We start from the raw sequence: 27,205 nt of genomic DNA, 5'->3' as shown, positions 1-27,205 counted from the left end.
AGAAGATATTGAGGGAGATTTATCAAAACCAGTCCAGAGGAAAAGTTGCCCAGTTGCCCATAGCAACCAATCAGATCGCTTCTTTCATTTTCCAAAGGTCTTTTCAAAAATGAAAGAAGCGATCTGATTGGTTGCTATGGGCAACTCAGCAACTTTCCACTACGCAAGTTTTAATGAATTTCCCCCATTGTACTGCTGGGTTTATCATGCAAATGCTAATACAAGAATGAGCATACAGTAGTATCATGCTGCTTTTTTTGTTATCTGATTATAACGAATATTAAACAGATATGTCTAAAACAAATAATATAAATATCATAAAGGCCTACCTCCAATAAATTTGAGGAATAATAGCATGGATGTAGTTTAACCCCTTAAGGACTCAGGCCCATTTTGGCCTTAAGGACTCAGACAATTTAATTTTTACGTTTTCATTTTTTCCTCCTCGCCTTCTAAAAATCATAACTTTTTTATATTTTCATCCACAGACTAGTATGAGGGCTTGTTTTTTAGCGCGACCAGTTCTCCTTTGTAATGACATCACTCATTATATCATAAAATGTATGACGCAACCAAAAAACACTATTTTTGTGGGGAAATTAAAAAGAAAAACGCAATTTTGCTAATTTTGGAAGGTTTCGTTTTAACGCCGTACAATTTATGGTAAAAATAACGTGTGTTCTTTATTCTGAGGGTCAATATGATTAAAATGATACCCATTATTATATACTTTTCTATTATTGTTGTGCTTAAAAAAAAATCACAAACTTTTTAACCAAATTAGTACGTTTATAATCCCTTTATTTTGATGACCTCTAACTTTTTTATTTTTCCGTATAAGCGGCGGTATGGGGGCTCATTTTTTGCGCCATGATCTGTACTTTTTTTTTGATACCACATTTGCATGTAAAAACTTTCAATACATTTTTTAAAAATTTTTTTTAAATAAAATGTATTTAAAAAGTAGCAATTTTGGACTTTTTTTTTTTTTCGTTCACGCCGTTCACCGTACGGGATCATTAACATTTTATTTTAATAGTTCGGACATTTACGCACGCCGCGATACCAAATATGTCTATAAAAAATTTTTTTTACGCTTTTTGGGGGTAAAATAGGAAAAAACGGACGTTTTACTTTTTTTATTGGGGGAGGGGATTTTTCACTTTATTTTTACTTTTACTTTTACATTTTTTTTTACATTTTTTTTACACTTGAATAGTCCCCATAGGGGACTATTCATAGCAATACCATGATTGCTAATACTGATCTGTTCTATGTATAGGACATAGAACAGATCAGTGTTATCGGCTATCTTCTGTTCTGGTCTGCTCGATCTCAGACCAGAGCAGGAGACACCGGGAGCCGGTAGGTGAGGGGACCTCCGTGCGGCGTTCTGAATGATCGGATCCCCGCAGCAGCGATGCGGGCGATCCGATCATTCATTCAAATCGCGCACTGCCGCAGATGCCGGGATCTGTATTGATCCCGGCACCTGAGGGGTTAATGGCGGACGCCCGCGAGATCGCGGGTGTCGGCCATTGCCGGCGGGTCCCTGGCTGCGATCAGCAGCCGGGATCAGCAGCGCATGACACGGGCATCGCTCCGATGCCCGCGGTTATGCACAGGACGTAAATGTACGTCCTGGAGCGTTAAGTACCACCGCACCAGGACGTACATTTACGTCCTGCGTCCTTAAGGGGTTAAAGCTACCTCTGCAGTATCTGTCATTGCGGCTAAAGGCAGTAATCACCTCCATTCTGAATGCATTAAGCTGCTGTGCAGTTCAATTAGATCTGTCCAGTGATTTACACTGGAGAATACACACATTCAAGGCTTCAGTAATCATTTATATACAGTATGTGCTCCCAGCAGCTGAATAGCCGGGAGCTTAAAGTGCATGCTCTAAGCTCAAGAGGATATACTGTAAACTACAATGTATACGCACAACAACACCGGTGCTGCTTCCCAAACAAGAGAGTGGAAGCTATAGAGGAAGCAAAAGATTTTATTCTAAAACTCAAAGGCTATGGCCCAGATTTATCATAGAATGCCTACGGTAGAGCTATTTTCCCATGTTTATTTGAGTGGTGGGTTTGACTAGCGTGCATCTTATTTATCAAGAAGGTGCAGCAGGATGATGAATTTTGCGCAGCTCTGCTTTGGGTGGGAAAAGCTCTACCACATACACTTTTTCTAGACTATTTCTTGTGAGTGAGGGAAGTAGACGCTTTCCCGGGTCCTTAATTTGGAAGGATAGGTGTTTTTACTTACTTTCACACAGCTGCCGGGACATTTTTACTTGCATTTTAGACGCTACAATCAAATTTGATTGCAGTGTCTAAGGGGTTAAAGCCGGGCATCACCGTGATCGGTGATGTCTGGCATTAGAGATGGGTCCTGGTGGCAGATAGCTGCCAGGACCACCCAGCTATGACCCGCGCTCAGCTCCTGAACACGTGTCATAGAAGGGAAGTGGACGCTGTCGTCCACAAGAGGTTAAAGGTTGAATTGTGGAAGGTAGCAGTGATTCTCACGCCTAATGGTAGGGGGTGTAGCTTTGTGCCTAAAAAAAGTACCTTTGCGCACAAAATAGCGACTTTTGACAAAAGTCGCAAATGATAAATACGTGACCACTGCATGGTCAAAAAGAAAAAGTTCTATGGGTAGGCAAAAAGAGTGAAACGGTCTATATCAAAAGACGCATAAAAGTCGCTAAATGTACTGCTTGCGCCTTAACTGCGCCAAAACATAGACAAAAAAAATGCTCTAAAAGCAATGATAAATCTCCCCCTATGGGAAGAATTTATAGTTCACTTCACCAGCGCCAAGTGGCGCAGGGGATCTGAGCAGATTGTTTTGCGCACAGTGGACGTTTGTGTAACATTTTCTGCACAAAAACCGTGCTGGTGCAAACACTTGAGCAATTTTACCAAATCTGTTGCAGGGAGTGATAAATTACATCTATGGGGGAGATTTATCAAAACCTGTGTAGAGGAAAAGTTGCCCAGTTTCCCATAGCAACCAATCAGATCACTTCTTTGATTTTTAACAAGTCCTTAGTAAAATAAAAGAAGTGATCTGATTGGTTGCTATGGGGCAACTGGGCAACTTTTCCTCTGCACAGGTTTTGATAAATCTCCCTCTATATGTTTTTAGTTTATATAAATTGATCCAAATAACTAAGTCATCAAAATAAAAAATGAGGGATGCATATATTTCATACAGTTACCTTTAGGCTTTGGTATTAGAACAGGACATGTGAGAATACATCATTATGACTTCTGCCCAGATTTTTTGTTTTTAATCTGCTGCAGGGGTGTGAGGCATAGACAGGGAGTGACCAAGGAAAGTTTGGTGATGGCATCAGAGAGATTTTAAAATGCGATTTATAAAGCAGAATTTTTGTTTTGCCCCCAGTCCTGCCCTTTTATGTAGAAAAAAGCATAATATAGGACATCTGACTCTCAAACATGACTAATGTATACAGTGATCCCTCAACATACAATAGTTTCAACATACAATCGTCTTTTCTGGACCATTGTAACTTGAAACCAGACTCAAAATACAATGTACAGACAGTCCAGATCTGTGAAATGTGTTAATAACTGGAAGAACTGACCAATCAGAATGGGTATTCACTGATAAAGCACCTGTATTACTGAGGTGCATGCCCTGAACTCCTGTCTGGTAGCGCCCCCTACAGTACAGGGTGGTATTACATATTCTGTACTACTATTTACCTGTACCACAGTTAGCTGCTCCTTTGAACACCAGGTAAGGGCGGCTCATGTTACTTTTTTGAGACACTGCATGTACTGTACAGGACCCTGAAGAAGCTCCTGTCCTCTACATAGACAGTGATTTACAGCTCCCAGCAGATCTTTCTTACATTTATATGTAAAGATTTGCTTTATCTATATTAGTTAATCTGCTTATTTTTCTTTATTCTTCACTTTTTCCTATTTTTGGATAACATTTTAGTGGCTTCAGAACCAATTACCAGGTTTTCATAGAGTTATGGTCTCAACATACAAAGGTTTCAACATACAATGGTTGTCCTGGAACCAATTAATATTGTAATTGAGGGAACACTGTACAGACACTGGACTCCTCCTGAGCAAGCACAGACCCCCAGCCCAGAGAGGCTAAACAAATACAGACTACAGACCCCAAACCAGGCGCCTTAAATAAATACAGAACCAAGACCAGTCCACATAAAAAATACAGACCCCAGACCAGACTCACTATGTATTTAAATTTTGAGATATTAAAACTGCTGACAGTCCTATACAGAAGTCGGGAGAGATGCCAATCCTCAGTCATGCAGCTGGCATGACCGAAAATAAACATTATTTATGCCCAAGAGGTGGGATTCATTTTTTTTAGGTACCCAGAATGCTCTGTATAGAGAGAATTCCCAGCCCCCACTATCGTACTAGAAGTCTCTTATTTGAACACAAAAGTTGGAAAGTGATAGGTAAAAAGGGGAAACACTTAATGAGTAGATCCTTAAATAAAGTTTTTCCTGTACATGCACATTGCATTCCTAATGCTCTAGATTACCAAGAGAGCTCATTCATTGGGGAACTTTATCATTGCTCTTGCACCTATTATTAAGCATCATCTGTGCCTTGAATTCATGGCCATCTTTACTTTTGCATATTTATTATACATTTGAGTCAAAGTGGGCAAATTAGTGCTTTGCTCACCAGTTTTACTTTTTACAGATGTTGGGAGTGTGGCTTTACTGGAGGAAGATTTGTAAGATTTGTTTCTAGGCCATTAAGACTTTAACAGGAACAAAATGGTACACCATTTCGATGTACGTATGTGGTATGCACTTATGGGGGGAGGACAATGCGCTCCAGCACGCTTAAAACAGTATTTGTCTACAACACCAGCAGGTATGTACTTTTGCCTGGCCTTTCACAGTATCTAGGCACTTAAAGGGGTATTCCAGGAAAAAACTTTTTTTCATATATCAACTGGCTCCAGAAAGTTAAACAGATTTGTAAATTACTCCTATTAAAAAATCTTAATCCTTTCAGTACTTATGAGCTTCTGAAGTTAAGGTTGTTCTTTTCTGTCTAAGTGTTCTCTGATGACACGTGTCTCGGGAAACGCCCAGTTTAGAAGAGGTTTGCTATGGAGATTTGCTTCTAAACTGGGCGTTTCTCTAGACACGTGTCATCAGAGAGAACTTAGACAGAAAAGAACAACCCTAACTTCAGAAGCTCATAAATACTGAAAGGATTAAGATTTTTTAATAGAAGTAGTTTACAAATCTGTTTAACTTTCTGGAGCCAGTTGATATATAAAAAAAAGTTTTTTCCTGGATAACCCCTTTAAGACTTTAACAGGAACAAGATGATACACCACTTAGATGTACGCACAGATTACACTTAATAGAGAACAATACTCTTTTAGTGCTCTGCTAACCCTAACTGGCTGGCTACTATTAGCTTTTCAGTTGTTGTACACACCAGTGCTGCAGCACACAGGCCCTGTGTATTACATCCAAAATTGAGAACTTTCTCTCTCAATCTCACTGCCTTCCCTATCAGTGCTTCTAGGCTTCATTTGGGCTTGAGGTGAATCGCTGCTGTAAAAAAACTTTTCTGTGCAACACACGGCTCTCTGTTCCTCTTTGCAATCTAACGCTGATGTGACTGGGAGGTGAATCACTGCTGTAAAAATGCTTTTCTGTGCAACACACACTGCTGTCTGTCCTCTTCTCTCTCTGTAATAGAACGCTGATGTGACTGGCCGCAAGATGTCTGACGATTATATAGGGCTGCGACATCACAGGGGTGGCTGGCTGCTGATAAGCTGCATGCTGCATGTGATTAAGGGTCATCCTGCCAACCCTTGTTCCCTCCTTCCCAGGATTCCCTGCCCCATGTCCTCACATGTGGATCCGCCATTTTAGATGCCCGGCCCTGGAGTCTGGACCGGACTAAATGGAGTTTAATGAAGTGATTTGCACGATCGAATCGTGGCGATATTCGCATTAGTTACGAATCAAATGTTTCCTTAAATTCGTAATGAATTTGGATTCGTCAGATTCGATTCGCTCATCCCTAGTAAACATATTTACTATTTAGGACTTTTTAAAAAGCAATCTCACTCCACTCATTGGGTATTGTAGAGATCTAACAAGCCAGCCTACAAAAAAAAGGGTTTCAAAAATGTGTCAAATTCATTGTACATTGTGCGACAATATCTTTTCTTTGGTGCATTGTTATAAGCATAAGGAAAAAAGTGCAATCTGTAAAAATGGAGGGCTATTGTTGTAAATGATATCTACCCATAAAACATAATATAATACAATGTGAAAAAGAGAATCCATATAATTAACAGAGAGATTAAGGACAGGTTAATACAATTACATTCAGTATTATTACCCATCATTAGAGTTGAGCGAACTTTTGAAAAGTTTGGTTCACCGGACTCGCCAAACTTTTTGGAAATTGCGAGTTTAGTTTGGCTTGGCTCGACTCGAACTGGCAATGAAATAAGCCTCTAAACATGTTTGTAACACTGCCTATCAGTACTAAACCCCTGATTTGGCCAGCCAGGTGACCCAGGCCAACAGCAACCTTCAGCATGTAACAGTGGTTTAGTGGAGGAAGAGTAGTAGCCTGCATAAAGCAGCAGGTTGAGAAACCATAGAAATTAATTTGAATTTGGCCAGCCAGGTGACCCAGGCCTGGCTGGTTGGAGCATATCACACAGTAGTTTACTCTATGGAGTTGTAGTATTCTGCATACAGTGGCAGGTTGAGAAACCTTGAGCCCCTTAATGACCAAGGACGTAAATGTGCATCCTGGTGCGGCAGTACTTGGCTACGAGCGATGCTCGGGTCATGTGCGGCAGGTCACGGCTACTGTTATCCTCCGCCGCCGCTTCTTCAGCTCTCGTCTGAGATCAAGCAGACCACAGCAGAAGATAGCCGATAACACTGATCAGTGCCATGCCCTATGCATAGCATTGAACAGTATTAGCACTCAACTGATTGCTATAAATAGTCCCCTATGGGGACTATTAAAGTGTAAAAAAAATTTATAAAAAAAAAGTTTAAAAAAATAAGTTTAAAAAAATGTGAAAAATTCCCTCACCTAATAAAAATTTTAAATGTCCCTTTTTCCCATTTAACCCCCAAAAAGTGTAAAAAAAAATTATTAGTAAACATATTTGGTATCGCCGCGTGTGTAAATGTCCGAACTATTAAAATATAATTTTAATGACCCCGTATGGTGAACGGCGTGAACAATAAAAAAAATAGTCCAAAATTGCTGCTTTTTTGTTATTATAAAATTAAAAAAAATTATAAAAGTTTTATATACACAAATATGGTATCAATTAAAAGTACAGATCAATGCACAAAAAATTAGCTCTCATACCGCCACTTATACGGAAAAATGAAAAAGTTATAGGTCTAGTGATGTCGCGAACATAAAATTTTCGGTTCGTGAACGGCAAACGCGAACTTCCGCAAATGTTCGCGAATCGGGCGAACCGCCATTGACTTCAATGGGCAGGCAAATTTTAAAACCCACAGGGACTCTTTCTGGCCACAATAGTGATTTAAAAGTTGTTTCAAGGGGACTAATACCTGGACTGTGGCGTGCTGGAGGGGGATCCATGGCAAAACTCCCATGGAAAATTACATAGTTGATGCAGAGTCTGGTTTTAATCCATAAAGGGCATAAATCACCTATTATTCCTAAATTCTTTGGAATAACGTGCTTTAGCCTCCTTTAGGCAACACATAGAGCCCCCCTTTAGGCATCACATAGTTAGATCCCCCCTTTAGGCAGCACATAGATTTTCCCATGTTAGACAGCACATAGATAGAGCCCCCCTTTAGGCAGCACATAGATTCCCCATATTAGGCAGCACATAGTTAGAGCCTCCCTTTAGGCAGCACATATTTAGATCCCCACTTTAGGCAGCACATAGATTCTCCCATATTAGGCAGCACAAGCACATAGTTAGAGCCCCCCTTTAGGCAGCACTGGTTTTATTTCAAAGCCAAAAAAGGTATTTTCATTTTTATTTGAACAACTGTCGCACCAAATGTGATTTGCACTAGTGTGACAATGAGCAAAAAAGGTTGCCAGCGGAGTTCCCCTTTTAAGCAGAGGTCCCCAACCAGGGTGCCTCCAGCAGTTGCAAGAAACACGGACTGAACTTATAGCCCTTTTAATACTGTAGTTAGTTGCTTGAAGGAAATTAAGTTTTACACCAGAGTACCCCTTTTAACCAGTGGTTCCCTCCCAACCAGGGTGCATCCAGCTGTTGCAAGACACATGGACTGATATTTGAGCCCTAAAAAGGGCTTTTTTGGGTGCTGTCCTTAAAGCAGATGTTACACTAGTGCTTTAGGAGTAAACTGGACCCTGAATACACCACCTAGCAGCAACCTAGCTATCGCTTTCCCTATTACAGCAGGAGCAGCTTCTCTGTCCCTCCACTTTCTAAGCCTGCAGCATGCCGAATGAAGGTAAAATGGCGTCCGTGCAGGAGGTAGGAGGGTCTGGAAGGGAGGGACTGCTGCTGATTGGCTGTAATGTGTCTGCTGACTCTGACTCATAGGGTCAAAGTTTACCGCAATGTTAAAGTATAGGGGGCGAATCAAACTTCACATATGTTCGCCCGGCGATGCGAACGCGAACATGCTAAGTTCGCTGGGAACTGTTCGCCGGCGAACAATTTGCAACATCTCTATATAGGTCGTCAAAATAGAGAGATTTTAAACATACTAATTTGGTTAAAAAGTTTGCGATTTTTTTTAAGTGCATCAGTTATAGAAAAGTATGTAATCATGGGTATCGTTTTAATCGTATTGACCCACAGAATAAAGAACACATGTAATTTTTACCGTAAATTGTACGGCGTGAAAACTAAACCTTCCAAAATTTAAAAATTGTGGTTTTCTTTTTAATTTCCCAGCACAAATAGTATTTTTTGGGTTGCGCCATACATTTTATGGTAAAATGAGTGATGTTGTTACAAAGGACAACTGGTCGTGCAAAAAACAAGTCATACTAGTCTGTGGATGAAAATATAAGAGTTACGATTTTTAGAAGGCAAGGAGGAAAAAACGGAAATACAAAAATAAAATTGGCCAGGTCCTTAAGGTCAAAATGGGCTTGATCCTTAAGGGGTTAAAATCAATTAGAATTTTGCCTCAGCCAGGCGGCCCAGGCATGGCTGAAGGTAGAAGGTTTCCAAAAAAAATAAAAAATCTATTAGAATTTTGCACCAGCCAGGCGGCCCAAGCCTGCCTGGAAGAAGCAGGTATCCAAAAAAATCTATTTGAATTTGGCCAGCAGCCCCGACTGGCCACAGGGTGTTTGCAGAAGCAACCAGAATCAATTCGAAATTTGCCCCAGACAGCCAGGTGGCCCAGGCCTGACTGGAAGTAGCAGGTTTCCAAAAAAAATGAAATTAGAATTTTTCCCCAGCCAGACCGCCCAGGCCTGGCTGGGAGATCACACTGAGATCACAGCAAGAGCGCAAAACTATTCTTTGACCATGTATTACCCCTGGCCGTAGCTACTACTCCATGTATTAACCATGTGCACATAGACAAGATCATGGAGTGGCCCACCCTCTCCATCACACGATTGTGCAAAGTGGGGACAGCTTTCTTTGCAAAATAATGGTGACTAGGTACGTGCCACCTGGGCTGGGCACACCCCATGAGTTGCCTGAAGGCCGTGGAGTCCACAAGATGCTATGGGAGGGCCTGTGCCACCAACAGCTTGGCCAGGTATGAATTAAAGTGCAATACAACAGAGCGACTGGGAGACTACTGTTGTCTGGAAGACATGTATTCCCCAGTGCACAACTGACGCGATCAGGGAGGAGGAGGGCACAACACAGATGAGGCCAATCTCAAAAATGTGCTGCCTGTGGAAGAGACCTGGCTGTTTGACAGTTGGGAGGGATCTGGAGAATCAGCAGCAGCCTGTCCCACACTGCCTTGTGGTGACACTCCATATGCCTACATAGAGACATAGTTCCTACACCCGGACTCTGGCCATGTCTGTTTGCAGAGATAACATATTGCCACGTTCTCTTCATCAGGTAAGGTAGAAAAGAAGTTCCACACATCAGAATATTGGACAGAGACAGCACCACCTGACTGTGCCCCTCCTCTGTATGGTTTAAAAAAAAAAAAACCTGAACATGCAGCAGAGTCGCTGTCACCTGAGCTCATCAGATAAGTAGCCCTACACCTGTTACTTTTCATAGGTTTTCTTCCCCTACCTCAGTTTTGCTCATCTTCGCTAAATCTGCCACTACCCTCTTGCTCTGAACACATCAGCTCTTGCCCAGGTGGTTCCCATGTCCTGTCAAACACCACATCGTCAACATCAAACTCCTCATCGTCCACTCCACGCCTCCCTGCATAAACTTCTTGGGCTCCTTGTCCCCCTCAGCATAGCCACTTTGACGCCTTACAGTATCCCCACCACCCCTACCACCACCAGTCAAGCTTTTGCTGGGCTCAACCACTGATTCTACCTCGTTCACCTCGCCAACACACTCCAAAGCTTGACTGTCCCCACACAACTCCTCGTCATGGCTAGTGATATCCTTCTGCATAGCAGTAGGGGCGGGGGAGGTAAAGCTAGAGATGAGGAAGCACAGGGTCTAGGATGGACCTTTATCACTTCCCCATGTGAGTGTAGAGGCAAAGGAATTCACTGACTGGTGGCTCACCATCATATTGGCTTCCTCTTCCTCCTCAGAAGTCATATAACAGAAATATTAAAGTAAAGCTGAATCATCCTGTGAAACCACATAACTTCTCTCAGGAAGTGAAAACTTGGGATGGCTAATGCAGCTGCCACTACTACCACAGGACACCTGGCTGCCGTTGCCTGTACCTGTACTACATTATTACTCTATTATATATGAGTAACTTCAACACTAAAGGTGTTTGCAGGACAATATTAAATGCAACAGAACTGTTGCACTACAGGCTGCATATGTGTAACTTCAACATGCATTTTGCGTGGCAGATATGACACTACAATGAATACTGAAGGTGTTTGCAGAAATCTATTATATTCACAACTGTGTTGACAGCCCCTATAGATATATAGTTGCATTCAATAGGCTCTGTGGGTGGGTAGCACAGATCAATGCACCTCACTGGCTACTGTAGCTGGATCAGGAACACTATTATAGAGACAAATCACTACTGTGTGCACAGGCCCTATAGGCATATATAGGTGCCACTTAAACACACTTTGTGGGTGGCACAGATCACTGCAGCGCACTGACTACTACAGCTGGTTCAGGATGTCCCCTTATATGCTGTTTTGGTGTATAGGAGCCCCTATAGGTTTCTTCTTGTATAGGGATTGAATCCTGTTCACACAAACACACACGTAGGGTCTCTATTTCTAATCTGTATCTCTCTATCTAATCACTAACTGTTCCTATTTCTTCTCTATTTCTAATCTGTATCTCAGTCTCTATCTTTCTAATCACTAACTGTCCCTATTTCTGTCTCTCCCTCTCTCTTTCCAGCAGTTCTGCTACTCTGAATGCAGTGGGTGGTGTCACTGCTCTCTTATTTGTGTAAAGATGCCCTCCCCTCTTGCTGTGTCCTATTGGCCTTTGAGCTGATTGACACAGTAACAGCAAATAACATGATAGACCTGGGTTATCATGTGATTTGCTGATGTCCTGACATCATCTCAGCGCTCCCTGGCCGCCCTGCTTCTTTCGTCTGCCAAAAACCAAGCCTTCACGGTTTTCACTCTATTTAACAGCTCATGCAAGCCAGAAAGCTTGAGTGTTCACCGAGCCAGAAAAGTCCTAAAGTTCGGGTCCTATCCAGGTTCGCCGGATTCAGCTTGCTCATCTCTACCCATCATGTATTAATATTTGTTTTTTATTTTATCCCTGCTAGAAAGGCACATTATTTACTGCATGGGAAATTCAGTTGCAAATACTGCAGAGATCTAAAAGTTTATGTAGAATTTTGCAGCAAAATCTGCAGCAATAAAATTAAATTTCAGATATTTTTTTTTGTGCATTTTGACTTCCCTGTGGAAGTCACTGGAGACAAAAAGTTGCAAATGTTACTTAAAGAGGTAGTCCAGTAGTGAAAAACTTATCCCCTATCCTAAGGATAGGGGATAAGTTTGAGATCGCGGGGGTCCGACCGCTGGGGCCCCCTGCGATCTCTCTGTACGGGGCCCTGGCTCTCCGCCCAGATAGCGGGTGTCGACCCCCGCACAAAGCGGCGTCCGACATGCCCCCTCAATACATCTCAATGGCAGAGCCGGAGATTGCCGAAGGCAGCGCGGGCTGTCGGGGCTCCGTAAATTTAGTAGTAGTTTTAGACTGTTTAGTCTTAGCTTTAAGACTGTCTTTTGTCTTAAAAAAAATATGCATCAGCATTATGGCATATCTTGCCACAACTTGTCATTTCAGGTCACACCTCTTCATCATGAAGCCATACCCCTCTTGGTAAGCTATGACCTTTTCTCAAGTGACATGTAAACAGTGTTTAAACATAATACTTGTGTTTTAGATGAGAATGCAACACACTACGACGAGATTGATCAAAACTTGGTGCAACTATTGCCAAAATCTCGGAAAGTGCAGATAAATCTGAAATATTGTGTCTCCCTTCCCAAATAATGTGTTGATACATGAGGTTGTTGATTCAAGCTGTCTATATCCTGTTTAGTGCACATCAGTCATCACTGTATATGTGGTAATCTGCTCACCGGTGAATATAAGGATAAATAGTCCTGACTAGACCGGAGTATGTTTTAGGTGTAGGAGACCCTAAAAATGAAATAAAGATTATCAAATAGATCATTGGCATTCACAATGCTGCATCTGTAGTTGCAATGTGGGTTGTCTCCTGGAACAGCTTTTTTTTTTTTATAGATCTTTAAACATGGTATGCGTTGTAAAATAAAGCAGTTTATATTGCTATCAAAATGCAGATGACAAATAAAAAGGATTGTATAAAAGATATAAAAGCTGGCCACTTTAACTCATTTCGCATGCAGAACGTAGCTGTGCATCTGCAAGCCAAGACATCCTCACCATATGACACACTGAAGCTCCCTTCCAAATATAGACACCCGGTTGCCGGTTGCCTGACAAGCATTTACGCTTATTAATTAGGTGCATTGCAGGAAATGCACTCATCTGAATCCTAAAGTTTCTGAAACTTACGGAGCTTTCTTTTCTTTTTGGGAAGTTTTTAGTGCGCCATCTGGAGAGTCAGCTGCTACGTTGCATAATTATCAAGTGTAATTATTTATAAAATATATATTGATGTAATAATAGAGAATTTGCTAATTAGTGAAACAAAAGTATGTAAGAGTCTAAGCAATTCTATTGTAAAGCCAATACACAGTCATATAACAAAGGGTTCTTGTTGATGTTGTTCTTGGAATCACTATGTGAAAGAAACTGATTATGGGGGAATATATGAGGGAGGGTGGGGGGGGGGTGTATATGGCTTGTGGTGATAGAGACGGAGAGGGCTACAGGTTTATGCTACCTATCTGAGGGCGGCATACACAAGTGACAGAGACAATTCCAGGGATGTGTTTGATCTTTTCATGCAGCAGATCTCATAAAATCCATATTCTTGCATCCCAAGAGCGGCAGTCTGCTTGGTGATGCGCGCGCACTTGCTAGTCCTGTACAATGAGTTGGAGTTCCCTCCACCCACCAGCCTCTTGAACAATAGTGTAGATTCTGAATTACTAATCAATGCTGGAATCTGTGAGAAAGATTCATTGAGTGAACATGTATACTAGGCTAAACCATTGCTAGTAAAAAACTAAAGCCTTATTGGATCAGTATGGTATCTGGTAATTTTTTCCCATTCTTTACTTCTGAACACACTGTGACAATTACGTACCCCATTGTTCTTTTTAGGAATAAACATCTCAATTGACCCTGTGAACTGCAGTGCATATTCTTTTTCAGCATGCATTTTAAATATGCTGGAATAAGTGACCTGTCACCTATTCCAAGCATATTGCACATAAAAGTATGTCGGAAATGCAGAACACTGGTTAGTTCCAGTCTGTGTCCATGTATGTGATAAGAAATATGTTCTTCACATGGTAGTCGCTTAGACTGTACCTCAGGCTTTACTTTATCTGCTTCTGACTTAGTGCTCCTCAGTGCCTGTCTATGCCTCTCTCTCTCTCATTTGTTTAGTGCACATATGCACTTTTAAAGATATACCTAGCTCCACTTACAGTCACTGTGGTGAAACACTGGTGCCACAACGTCCATCAGGAGATCAGTGTAGTGCACTTGTGCAATGTCTCCCACTGACCAACACCTTCTATCTACTCCTGCAGGATGACAACCAAGATTTCTGGAATATTCCTGGTATCATCAACTATTGTAGCGCAGAACATGGAGACAACATTGATAGAATAGTTCACCAGCTCCTACTGAAGGCAATAGGCAGTGTCCAGACTCTGTAGCATACAACATGTAAAACAGTGCAGTACCATTACCAGAATAGGGCTTCTCAATGCCAATACATGATAACATCTTTGTAAAAGGTAAAGTGCCAGACACATAGAGTTCAACATTTTAATCTACACAACACATTCTACTCTTGACTATTTGACAATGATAGTTGCAATTCTATGTCTATAGTAAACAATAACAACATATTGAGAGCTTCTCTTTTCTCTCCGTCAAGTCTATTAAAATAGTACCTGTCATGATCTTGTAAAATGTTATAATCCTCCCAGTTCACTGCACCCATCATGATAAACTACCCCTTGCCTTTATTTTTAGTATTTTTTTAGTTTTCTACCTTGATACTTCTCTGTATTTTCTGCTCAGTCAGATTCACAGACTGGAAAGGGGTGTTCCCCAGCAGGCGTGACATCATCTGAAGCCATACAGGGGGGAACTTTCTCCCTCACTCTGCTACACACAGCCAAGAGAAGTTCAGTGTGAGATGGGCTATGATTGGCTAAGGCTGCACCCCTTAGGGGGAAATGTGCTCTGGACAAGTAGAGGGACACCTAGTGGCAGCTTTTTTTAAACACAAATAAAACATAGAAAATTTCATTTTTTTTAAACAAAGTACATTAGAAATATTTTTTATTTAACACAAGGAGTGGAATAGCAACAATTATTTTTAATGACAGAGCCCACTTAAAGTGTACCCCTATTTATGTGCTGCTGGAGCTCCTCAAGGTTGAATGTGCTACAGGACAACTTTAACTCCTAGCTGTATCCCCTAACAACACAGTTAACATTTTTGACAAATCCGTTCACAACACTTAATATATCCTAATAAATAGACGAGCAAATTAAAAAGTAACCTGTTTATTGTCTTAATCTAGCAGGAGCAGATCTGGTGTCAGGCTACCTTTTTGAAGCTTCTTCTGTCTTCTCCTTTAGAGTCTACCTAGCATTTAATGAGGCAGTGGCAATGATGCTGTCTCCATCAGACCCAGAGGTTACGCAATACAGATAAGATCATTTCAAAATAGTTTCCCAGACTGTAATAGCAATGGCCTATTATCTGGATAGGTCATCATTATATGATCTGTTCTGATCAACATCCAATCAACATAATGAATGCACTGCAGTGCTCACGCTAGTGATCACAAGTAGGTGTTTTTCACGATCCATTCAGTTCTAGTTATGCCCATGTAGAAAATAAGGATGCTGTTAGATTTAAAGGGGTATTTCAGGATTTTTTTTATTTCACTATGCTACAGGGGCTGTAAAGTTAGTTTAATTCATATTATAGTGTCTGTACCTGTGTTTGATGGTGGTCTCACAATTCTTCGGTGAGCGACCACTGGGTTGGAGGAAGATCATTCTGTTTTTGCAACAGCTGAAGGCACCCTGGTCAGAAAACACTGGTCTATTGCATTGAAAGGATCACAGGTGTTTTTTCAGTGGGTAGGGTGGCTGATGTGTGGGAGGGAGAAAAAGTGACCTCACACTTACAAACAAGGAATGATGGGATTTGTTGTTAGGGAACAAACTCCAACAGGAAATAGTCATTTCACAAAAAGAAAGCAGCAGCATTATGGTGGACTCACAACAAGCCCCAAATTAGGATCCTTTCTAAGCATGTCCATTACTGTCTGGCAGGTACATACTAAAATCACCTTATGGTGAATAACCCCTTTAACACTTGTTCAAAAAGCTTTGCAAAATTTTATTAGGAAAATATCAGCTCCACCAACACCGTATTATACAATTCAGTAAGAGCTGATTGTAATTACAGAGACAAATTGGGAATGTAATTCTTCTGGGTCTTCAAAGTGCAAAGCAACTAGATCTGACAAATAGCTATTTTCAAATGTAATTACATTAGTAAAATAATAATGCCACTCAAATAATATTATATCATAGACAAGCAATTAAGGCAGGGGTAGGTCGGCAACTTCATACATACGCATGGCCTAATTTGTCCCCAATCTAAAGGCATTATGCTTTAGAGTTACAGTAGGATATTTAGTGCCAGATTTATTCTTTTTTATACTGTATAGATATCAAATGAGAAAAAAACACTAAAGATTGAACCGATATTGAATAATACGATCAGTGGAAGTCATGGGTCTCTCATGATGGTAATCACTATCACTGGTAAAACAGGTTCTACCTTAAACTTAGCATTTATAACATTTACATTAAATGATAAAAAAAAAAATAATAAATAGAAACAAAAGGTCCCTTAAAAAGGGATACTATACCAAACCACGGTAAATAGATCACTGCACTAACACTGGGATGTTTATCCAGCCTTGCAAAAAATTCCCATACTAGGGTTTAGTGGTTACAGTCCCTAGAAAACTATCGATACTTCACCCAATATAAATGAGTGACCCCCAGAAAAAATCAACATTCCTGTGATGATTTAAAAAAAAATCCCGACACATTTCCTCCTTGAAATATGGAGTGCATCAGGGATAGCATAGAGGACAAAGAATGTGCAGTGTAATGCAATATATAAAGCATGGGTAGATCTGAACAGATGCCATACATAAATAATGAGTTCCCAATGGTCCATAATTGGACCTCTCACTTATTTCCTTTTGGATGGTGCTGCTATAGCAAGGAGAATACAGAATGGATAATCATCAAACTATTTTATAGGGGAAAGTTTTAACTATCCATTGATAAGGGTTTGTCGGGTTGATATAAATCAGTGGTCTCAAACTGTGGCCCTCCAGATGTTGCAAAACTTCAACTCCCAGCATGCCCGGACAGCTGTTGGAGTTTGTCATATTTCCATGAAAGTTATGTAAAACATTCACGCAGAAGTTATGAAGAAGAACTTGAGTTTATAGAGTTGGTGAAATGGATAAAATATTAAAGGGAAACTCTAGTGGAAACAAGTAGAAAACAAATGTATTAAAATCAACCGGTGCCTGAAAGTGAAACAGATTTGTAAATTACTTTTGTTAAAAAAAATCTTAATCCTTCCAGTACTTATCAGCTGCTGTTTAAAACAGAGAAATTTGTGAATTTATTTTCAGTCTGACAACAGTGCACTCTGCTGACACCTCTGTCTGTGTCAGGAACTGTCCAGATTAGAATCATATCCCCATAGAAAACCTATCCTGCTCTGGACAGTTCCTGACATGGACAGAGGTGTCAGCAGAGAGCACTGAGGTCAGACTGGAAAGAATTCACAAGATTCTCTGAAGTATAGCTGTAGTATGCAGCAGCTGATAAGTACTAGAAGAGTTAAGATTTTTAAATAGAAGTGATTTACAAATCTATTTAACTTTCTTGCACCAGTTGATTTGAAAACATTTTTTTCCCACCAAAGTTCCCTTTTAAAGAAACCAGTTTCTAAATCACCGAACACAATAAACATATCCATCTCTTGCCTCTTTTTCTATCACGGTTAGATTACAGACCTACAAGGATGAAGGAGGATAGCCATGGACATGCTTTATACTACAGCTAGATAATAATCTGCACCCTAAAGCATGTACTGTTCTTACTCAGTTTAATTCAATTGCTTATTCATGTACTTGAGACGCTGGCAATTGGGTTAGCAAATGTTTATAGACAGATTACTATCACCAATATGCTAGGGATGAAACCAGCACACTCACCTTCAGGTTCACCACACAATGTGCATTGAGACTCTGTAAAGACAAGGGAAGAAATAAGAAGAATTTAGCTTTTCTGTAATGTAATATCAGAAGCATTTGCCTTGTTTTCATACAACTGTACCAACCAATGGCCTTAGTAGTAAAATTTAATGTGCTCACAATGAGAATTTCTAGTCAAGGTTCAAACTAATTAAAAGGGTACTCCGGTGAAAACCTTTTTTCTTTTAAATCAACTGGTGGCAGAAAGTTAAACATATTTGTAAATTACTTCTATTAAAAAATCTTAATCCTTCCTGTACTTATTAGCTGCTGAATACTACAGAGGAAATTCTTTTCTTTTTGGAATGCTCTCTGATGACATCACGAGCACAGTTTTCTCTGCTGACGTTATTATAATAATAATAATGCATTATTTATTGTTGTCCTTAGTGGGATTTGAACCCTAGTCCCCAGCACTGCAAGGCAGCAGTGCTAACCACTGAGCCACCATGCTGCCCTTAGCATACATCTGCTATGCACGGTTGCCAAAATGGACAGAGATGTCAGCAGAGAGCACTGTGCTCGTGATGTCATCAGTGTTCCAAAAAGAAAGGAATTCCCTCTGTAGCATTCAGCAGCTAATAAGTACTGGAAGGATTAAGATTTTTTTATAGAAGTAATTTACAAATATTATATAGATATGTGCAGCTCACAACTAATACGCACCGAGGTCAAACTGGGCAAGCAACTATACCTTAATTGCTAGAAAGGGGAAAACCAAAAAATACAATGTAGCCCGGACCTTCTAGTTAAGTAAATGAAATTGGATATACGTGGATCATGCTTCAATAATAATCAATATTTATTATAAAATATAAATAAGATTCAACACTTCTCACAGGGCCCTTGTGAGAAGAACATACATGTTAAAAGGCAACCTAACAATGTATTTAGGCATATAGTAATTAAAACTATAAACCTGGCATAGGATAATAAAATAGCAGAGTAAGATCTGTACCAAACAATTATGTTAAAGAGTTGCTCTTCTGGGTATTTAGGGTAGATATGTCCCTTTTAGATACAGTAGCAAACAGTCTGTAATATTAGAAATTGTTACTGGTCTATAAGTGGTAACTCAGGCGATGGGTGTTGTTCCCGCAATGGCTGAGTGTCCGTGGTGTGCACAGTTCTCTGTGCGGCGCTTCCAATTGTGAGCCTGGTCCAGTAGTATCTGAGCGTGGTGGCAGTCGCTGTCGGCTGAGGCGCTGGCAGGCGCCGAAGATCGCAATGATGTCCGGGGACTGCTGGCGCTGGCGTGCGCTGGAGTTGGTATTCCTCACCGCTTTGCTGGTTGGTGAACAGGACCATGTACTGGAGGGCTGGAAGTTCACCTCTTGTTGCCGGCGTCTGACGTCAGCTGTAGTCAGAGCCGGGATGGCTACACCAGGATAGTTACACCGGAATGGATCTGAACTGCTGAACCGGGTAGGTAGCAGAGTAAGAGCGCTGATAATGGTACAGTTCATAAAAGATAACTGGCCATGAGGTTTGGGCACAGTTCTTCGAGGATAATACTATGCCAGTAGGTAACGACTAGACGCGTTTCAGGATTGTATAATATAACCCTTTCCTCAGTAGTCATCGCCATGACTACTGAGGAAAGGGCTCTGACTACAGCTGACGTCAGACGCCGGCAACACGAGGTGAACTTCCAGCCCTCCAGTACATGGTCCTGTTCACCAACCAGCAAAGCGGTGAGGAATACCAACTCCAGCGCACGCCAGCGCCAGCAGTCCCCGGACATCATTGCGATTTTCGGCGCCTGCCAGCGCCTCAGCCGACAGCGACTGCCACCATGCTCAGATACTACTGGACCAGGCTCACAATTGGAAGCGCCGCACAGAGAACTGTGCACACCACGGACACTCAGCCATTGCGGGAACAACACCCATCGCCTGAGTTACCACTTACAGACCGGTAACAATTTCTAATATTACAAACTGTTTGCTACTGTATCTAAAAGGGACATATCTACCCTAAATACCCAGAAGAGCAACTCTTTAACATAATTGTTTGGTACAGATCTTACTCTGCTATTTTATTATCCTATGCCAGGTTTATAGTTTAAAATACTATTGCCTAAATACATTGTTAGGTTGCCTTTTAACATGTATGTTCTTCTCACAAGGGCCCTGTGAGAAGTGTTGAATCTTATTTATATTTTATAATAAATATTGATTATTATTGAAGCACGATCCACGTATATCCATTTTCATTTACTCACCTAGAAGGTCCTGGCTACATTGTATTTTTTAATTTACAAATATGTTTAACTTTCTGCCACCAGTTGATTTAAAAGAAAAAAGGTTTTCACCCGAGTACCCCTTTAAGAACTCAACGTATGTACCACAGCACACAAATATGACCCTATGGTTATTTAACTCCTTGACATCATCAGAAATGTATTTATGGCTCAGGAGCTATAGAGTTATTGTCAATCGATGTAAAAGTACTGCATAGTACAGCAAGATTGGTGATACCTCTGCTTCTGGACATTTAACCCTTTAGATGCTGCAATCAATATTAAACCTAATGTAAACTTACTGTTGAACCACGAGACAGTTGTAACCTTAAAAGGTACCATACCTTGTGCAAGGAAACAGTGGAGCAACCAGATTGAAGGTTTCTTCAGTGTACAAATGTCAGAAAAATGAGATCTGGAATCGTATTGGTTTTGTATGGGCAACTGCTCCACTGATTCCACTGCACAAAGGTTAATAAATCTCTCTCTTTAAAATATACTTAGTGGTACCTGGGAGTGAAAAGTAATGATGGTCTGAGTTTTTTTTTTATAAAGGGATCTTTCTGGACCTGTATAAAGGGGTCTGGCATGGGTGTGTGAGCAGTCAAAAAGATCTTTGGGTGATGATGTCATTCTGTAGTTTACAGGAAGTCAGCTGATCCAAGACTTACATCTTGTTTTGACACATTAAACACTGATTTTCCGTGGGTCAGGCTGGTGATCACATGACTCACATGTTACAGTAATGAAAAATATAAAGGCAGCTGTGCTAGAAAAAAACAGATAGCGCTTTAGGACTAGGGATGGTAAATGTGCATGATATGGGCAAAAATGTTATGAAAAAACAAGTGTGTGCTCAGGCCCTGTACAGTGGCATATAAAGTCTCAACAGTTTTAATCTATAAAACTACAGCAGCTGTCTGACAGTGTGCAACATCATATTTTCCACTAAAAGCTATGCTTCTAGGAATGCCTTCTTAAAGGGGTACTCCACTGCTCAGCATTTGGAATAAACTGATTCTAGCACTGGCGTCGGGAACTCATGATGTCATTGCCCCACCTCCTCATGAATTCACGCCCCCTGCCCCCTGTCACGCCCCCTCCCATAGACTTGCATTGAGGGGGTGGGGCATGACATCACGAGGAGGCGCAGGCTATGACGTCCCGAGCTCCCGGCACTGGCTACAGCGTTCAGAACAGTTTGTTCCAAACGCTTAGCAGCGGAGTACCCCTTTAACACATGTGCTAAAACTAGCCACAGTTATTTTCCTCACATATTCTTTGTTATTTACCTCCCTAGCCATGCTCTACATTCTGCCAATCATCTATAACTAAGTTCCTCTTTAATTCATACCTGGCTGCCCCATTTTCAGTTTATTAAAGGGGTATTCCAGGCAAAAACTTTTTTATATATATCAACTGGTTCCAGAATGTTAAACAGATTTGTAAGTTACTTCTATTAAAAAAATCTTAATCCTTCCAATAGTTATTAGCTTCTGAAGTTTTCTGTCTAACTGCTCTATGATGATGTCACGTCTCGGGAGCTGTGCATGATGGGAAAATTTCCCCATAGGAACTGCACAGCTCCCGGGACGTGAGTCATCATTGAGCAGTTAGACAGAAAACAACAACTCAACTTCAGAAGCTAATAACTATTGGAAGGATTAAGATTTTTTAATAGAAGTGATTTACAAATCTGTTTAACTTTCCGGAGCCAGTTGATATATATAAAAAAAAGTTTTTGCCTGGAATACCCCTTTAAGCAAAAGATTCAATAATGAATAAATCAATTGTATAAATATAACACTTTCTACCACTTGTTTCAACCCCTACTACTTCATAGATTGTAAGCTCTTGTGAGCATAACCCTCACTCCTGTTGTTTGAATTGATTTCTGTCTGATTTTTGTTTGTTAATTTATCCTCTGTATTGTACCAAACACAAAAAGGACCATAAAGGAGGATTATTAGTTATAGTATATTTTAGTTTTTTTTAACCCATGTTTAGTTTGGTTTACCACCATGATGATAACAATTGTGATCATATATAATTTTTAGATAATCCTCAGCTTCACATGTGGAAGCTTAGGTCTACAACATCAGCAAAAATTGTTACCGGAACATTTTAAGAATATTACCTATAAGGAATACTGGAATTGATGTGACTGCAATGAGAACTTTTATCTCTCATGTAATTTTCTACTTTCATCGTCGTTCAACTTAAAATGTTGATCGCTAAGAAAAACCTCACAGTCTACTAGATGTGGACTGGGCTTTTTCTACTTTTATTTTAACATTATTTAAAGGGTAACTCACATGTAAACTAATTTTTGCTATCACACTCCTTATGGTAAATAAAAAGTATTTCTAATATACTTTGTTTAAAAAACTTTCTACAAAACTTTAAAATAACATTTTTTGGGGGGGGAACAATAACATTTTGAATATATATATATATATATATTATTATATATATAAAGTTTTCTATGTTTTATTTGTGCTTAAAAAAGCTCAAGAGCACATTTTCCCCCATCTTATACACAGACTTTGGACCGAAGTCCAAACATAGAAAGTGCAGCCTGGAGTGCTGAGGGGTGTGTCCAGCCTCATTCAATCATCGCTTCTCTCACACTTAGCTGCCATATGCTGTTGGTTGGACATACCCCCCTCAGCACTCCAGGCGGCACTTCCTGTGTTTGGGCTTTGGTCCAAAGTCTGTGTTTGAGATGGGGGAAAATGTGCTCTTGAGCTTTTTTAAGCACAGATAAAACATAGAAAACTTCATTTTTTTTAAAACTAAGTATATTAGAAATATTTTTTATTTACCATAATGAGTGCAATAGCAAACATTTGTTTTAATGAGAGTGCCCATTTAAGTACCAAATAAAAGCAAACTTTGATATTACAGTTCAGTATAATGTGCCATCAAACTCAGATATGCTTTTGATGCATATTGCCAAATATTTGCCTCAAAATGCTTTAGAGTAGCTGTCTCTGTGTATACATTAAAACTAATATCCCGTCTAACCTTTTCTTTCATACAGTTACAGTATCTTTCAGCTTGAGAGCTATGTGGTATTTATTTCTATTAAACCTCCAGTAAAAAAAAAAAAAAAAGCTAGTTACTTACTCGCTCATTGATGTCACTACTACACTTTACTATACTTTTTATTTTTCTGTTTCAATAATTATTATTGAGAGAAATGTTTTTGTTTTCATAACAGTCAGCAAATAAAGAACATTACACAGTGCAATAAGTAGGAAATGTTGGTACATGAAGGCTACAAAAGCCTAAAGGGCACACATGAAAGTTGGCATTGCTGTAAAACAACGAAACACATAAGAGATATATAAATAAACAAAGAAAACCGGAAGCAGTGAGAGTCATCTCATGTGACCAGTATTAACAAACAACGAAATGTCCTAGGAGAAGCTTAATCCAAATACAAAAAGAGGATAAGCATTACCTACAGGTGTAACCAGAAGTGTAATATGGTGTGAACGGTTTGCATCAAAAAGTAAAAAGGAATGATGAGCAGTTATACAACATGTAGGGGGAGAGGGGTTGACTAGACTTAGGAGGGATTAACTGAATAGTTAATGCAGCTTCATGTGCCAATATTGGAATGGGGAGAAGAGAGCAATCTATCCCATCTCACCTGGAACCTAGAGTGGGATCCAATACCTGAAGCTATAGTTTTTTCATATATGCAAGTAGTGTTCAATTTATTCACAATTTCGGTAATCAATAGAGTGCATGTAGAGAAAAACTAGAGCAAACTGAGGAGACCAAGCAAGTTTTCTAAGCAGTTCTTCCTCGATTAAGGCTCGGCAGGAGGACCAGAAGGGAGCTATTAAGGGGCACCCCCATAATATGTGCAAGAAAGTTCCCTTTTGTCCATTATCTCTCCAACACAATGTGGAGGAATCGGGGTAAATGAGTGCAAATCGTTCTGGCGTGTAATACTACTGTAAAGTAGATTTGGATATGGATTCTATGTGAGATACACACTGAAAAGCTTTGGGGGTTATTTATCATTGTGTTCTATTCCTTTTTTTTGTCTACATTTGCAAATTTCTGTTATTTTTGCACTAATTGCAGGGGTTTTCTAGCGTTTTTTTTTCTTCAAAGTTCTAAAATCCGTCATTTTGACCTTTTGGTGTTGCTAGACCATTTTGAAGTGACGGATGCAGTGGTCATGAATTTATTATCTGCGTGTTTTAGATTTTTGCGCAAATTTTGCCACAAATGGTGCAAAATAACCCACAAATCTAGACCACCTCCTGACCAGGTCTAAAAAAGATTACTACTCCTGTCTGTTTGCAAAAAAAAAAAAAAATCATCAGCCAGAGTGAAAGAGAGGGGGAGAGACAGAATAAGGTAGAGAATAACAGTGTTTAAAGACATAAAAAGTAAAAAATACGTGCAAAGGAAAAGTAAAGCAGTTGTCCATATGAAACAGATGCATTTTTTAAGGTACAAAAAAGGAATGGTAAAGATGTAAGAAACAATAAGATTGTCAACAATGGCTAACATCTCATAATTAATGTGCCCAAGTTAAAAAAAATTATCCAACAAAGTGATGATAACAAAATAAAAAAAGGTGAAAGGTAAAAAAAAACAAAAAAACAAGCTCCTCAGAAGCAGGGTAGACATGATCTGAAAGAGGCGGTAGAAAATTATTTGGGTGCAGATCTGCGTGAAATTTATCATGGTCACTGCGACAATATGATAAATTTGGAGCAGCACCGCCAAAAAGACGCATCTACACAAAAAACTAAAATGATCTAGCCAAGAGCATTATTGCTAAATAACCCCCTTTATGTGCTGCCAGGAATGCCTATTTCCAGTCTAGTTCAGAAATGCAGATGTTGAGTATATCAGTAGGAAGGTGGAGTATATCAGTTTCAGACCCTTCAGGTTGCTGTTTAAGAAAGCATGCGTAGCTACATGGAGGTGAATCTCAGAGGGAGACAGAGTGCTAAGAAAGTGCCTGATCTGTAGATATTTATAAAAATCTGTTTTATGTAGCAAGTATTTTGTTTGCAACTCGTGAAAGGTCAACCTGTTTCAAATAAGTGACTAACATTATACCTCTAATAGACCACATATGAACATCTAGTTGCGGAATGGAGGACTGAACATTTGTGAGAGGAAGAGACGTACATACAGCAGTAGTATGTGTAGCTGTGGAGGTATTTCGTCCATGCATTATATGAAGCCTTAACAATAGGGTTAGAAAATGGAAGTGGGGATGTAGTTTTCCAGAAAGGAAGCCACATCACATCGGCAATGTAGTAGGGAGATGTGTAAGTATGCTCCATATGCACCCACGGCACCTCTAAACTCCCTTTCCACCACCCCCTCAAGGAATTAACTACCGAGGCTATATAATAGCCACGCAAATCTGGTACGCCCAAACCTACCACTTCCCTTGCCTTGGTCAGAATATTGGCAGCAACTCTCGGTTTCTTTCCAGCCCAAACAAAATCAGAAAGAATCGCCTGAGCTTAGGAGAAAAACAAATTTGGGAAATGGATTGGCAAGGTTCTGAACAAATACAGTCTTTCCCCAAAAGTAGGACATCCCCCAAAAATATGGCATACTGTACTTTTTTTCTGCGGGCGAAAAATAAGGCCTCCCCAAAAAATAAGAGGCCGGCTCTCTGGATGATGAGTAATGCCCCTGACGATGCGCAGGGGGACATCACTCGCCATTACAGAGCCTGCGCCGCCACGCCAGGAAAAGCTGCCACCTGCTGCACGCTCTGTTGGGAGGCCAAATCAGTAGTTGCGATTTGTTTTGAGTTTCCAAGTCTCGCAACTTATTTACTACGTCAGTCAGCTGCACTTCTCTTTTTCTTTTACAAATAGAACCATATTTAAAGAGTACCTGTCACCAAACCTGTCACTATACTTTTAATATATTGTTCCTTATGTAATTATACATTTATTATTTGCTATTTACTTGCTGTTAAAATTCTCAACCTTTATATGTTTTTAATGTGAGTGAAAAAATGTCCACTAGGTGACTCTGTTCTATTCCCAAACAGTTAATTTGGTCTCCACCTGGACTTGGAGAAGTCCAAACTCAGGAAGTGCGTGCCGGGCATGATGAGTCACAGCTCTTGCAGGCTTCAGTGACAATGCCCCTGGTGGGGAAAGTCCACTTTCTCCTGCCGGGAGCTCACACAATGTGAGCAAGGGGAAAGGTATGGTACCCAGCTTTTTAAAGCTCGGATTTTTTTTTTTTAGGACAGGAGGGGTTTTGGGAGTAGTTAGGGACTATAATCTGAGTTTGTTTAGAAAATATGGTTTGATGACAAGTACTCTTTAATAAAAAAATAAATAAACCCTTATGTAGACTTTGTGGCAGTTCCACAGGGTAAAAGCATCTACCTCTGGAGTAGCATTTACTGCAAAAAAGTCAGTCAGGTTGTTCTGCAGCGTCTGGACAGGCTCCAGATGAGACATTAAGAAAGGGCTAGCTCTCCATAAATATGTAGGAGAGAAAGTAGAGTTTTCATGTAGGGAAACTGAGATGGCTGCATGATCCGACCAAGAAATAGTTTCAATGGTGGATGCTGCTAGGCTGGAAAGAAGGGTGCGTTCCACCAGGACATTTCAAGACGGGAGAACATGTTATGGGTCAGCGAATGGTGGGTATAGTCCCTGTCAATCGGATGCTGTACTCTCCAGGTGTCATATAGCTCTTCGGAACAGAGCAGGAGGGCTAAGAAAGCAGGAAAGAGATGTAGAATCCATAATTGTATCTACCACTAAATTAAAATCTCTGCATATGATAA

The 27,205-nt window shown here is 40.2% G+C and overlaps 1 protein-coding gene across 9 annotated transcripts in view; it reads right to left on the bottom strand.

Moving 5' to 3' along the window:
- DLGAP2 (DLG associated protein 2) overlaps positions 1–27,205 on the bottom strand; it is a 1,068,027-nt gene that overhangs the window by 394,789 nt on the left and 646,033 nt on the right. For all 9 annotated transcript variants that reach the window (XM_056565689.1, XM_056565688.1, XM_056565692.1 and 6 more), the window contains one exon: positions 18,120–18,152. In XM_056565689.1, coding sequence (XP_056421664.1) covers positions 18,120–18,152 — 33 coding nt within the window. The remainder of the gene's footprint in view (positions 1–18,119; positions 18,153–27,205) is intronic.

Source organism: Hyla sarda, chromosome 3 (genome assembly GCF_029499605.1).
Source record: "Hyla sarda isolate aHylSar1 chromosome 3, aHylSar1.hap1, whole genome shotgun sequence".
Taxonomy (NCBI): Eukaryota; Metazoa; Chordata; class Amphibia; order Anura; family Hylidae; genus Hyla; species Hyla sarda.
This window is presented reverse-complemented; position numbering and strand designations above follow the sequence as displayed.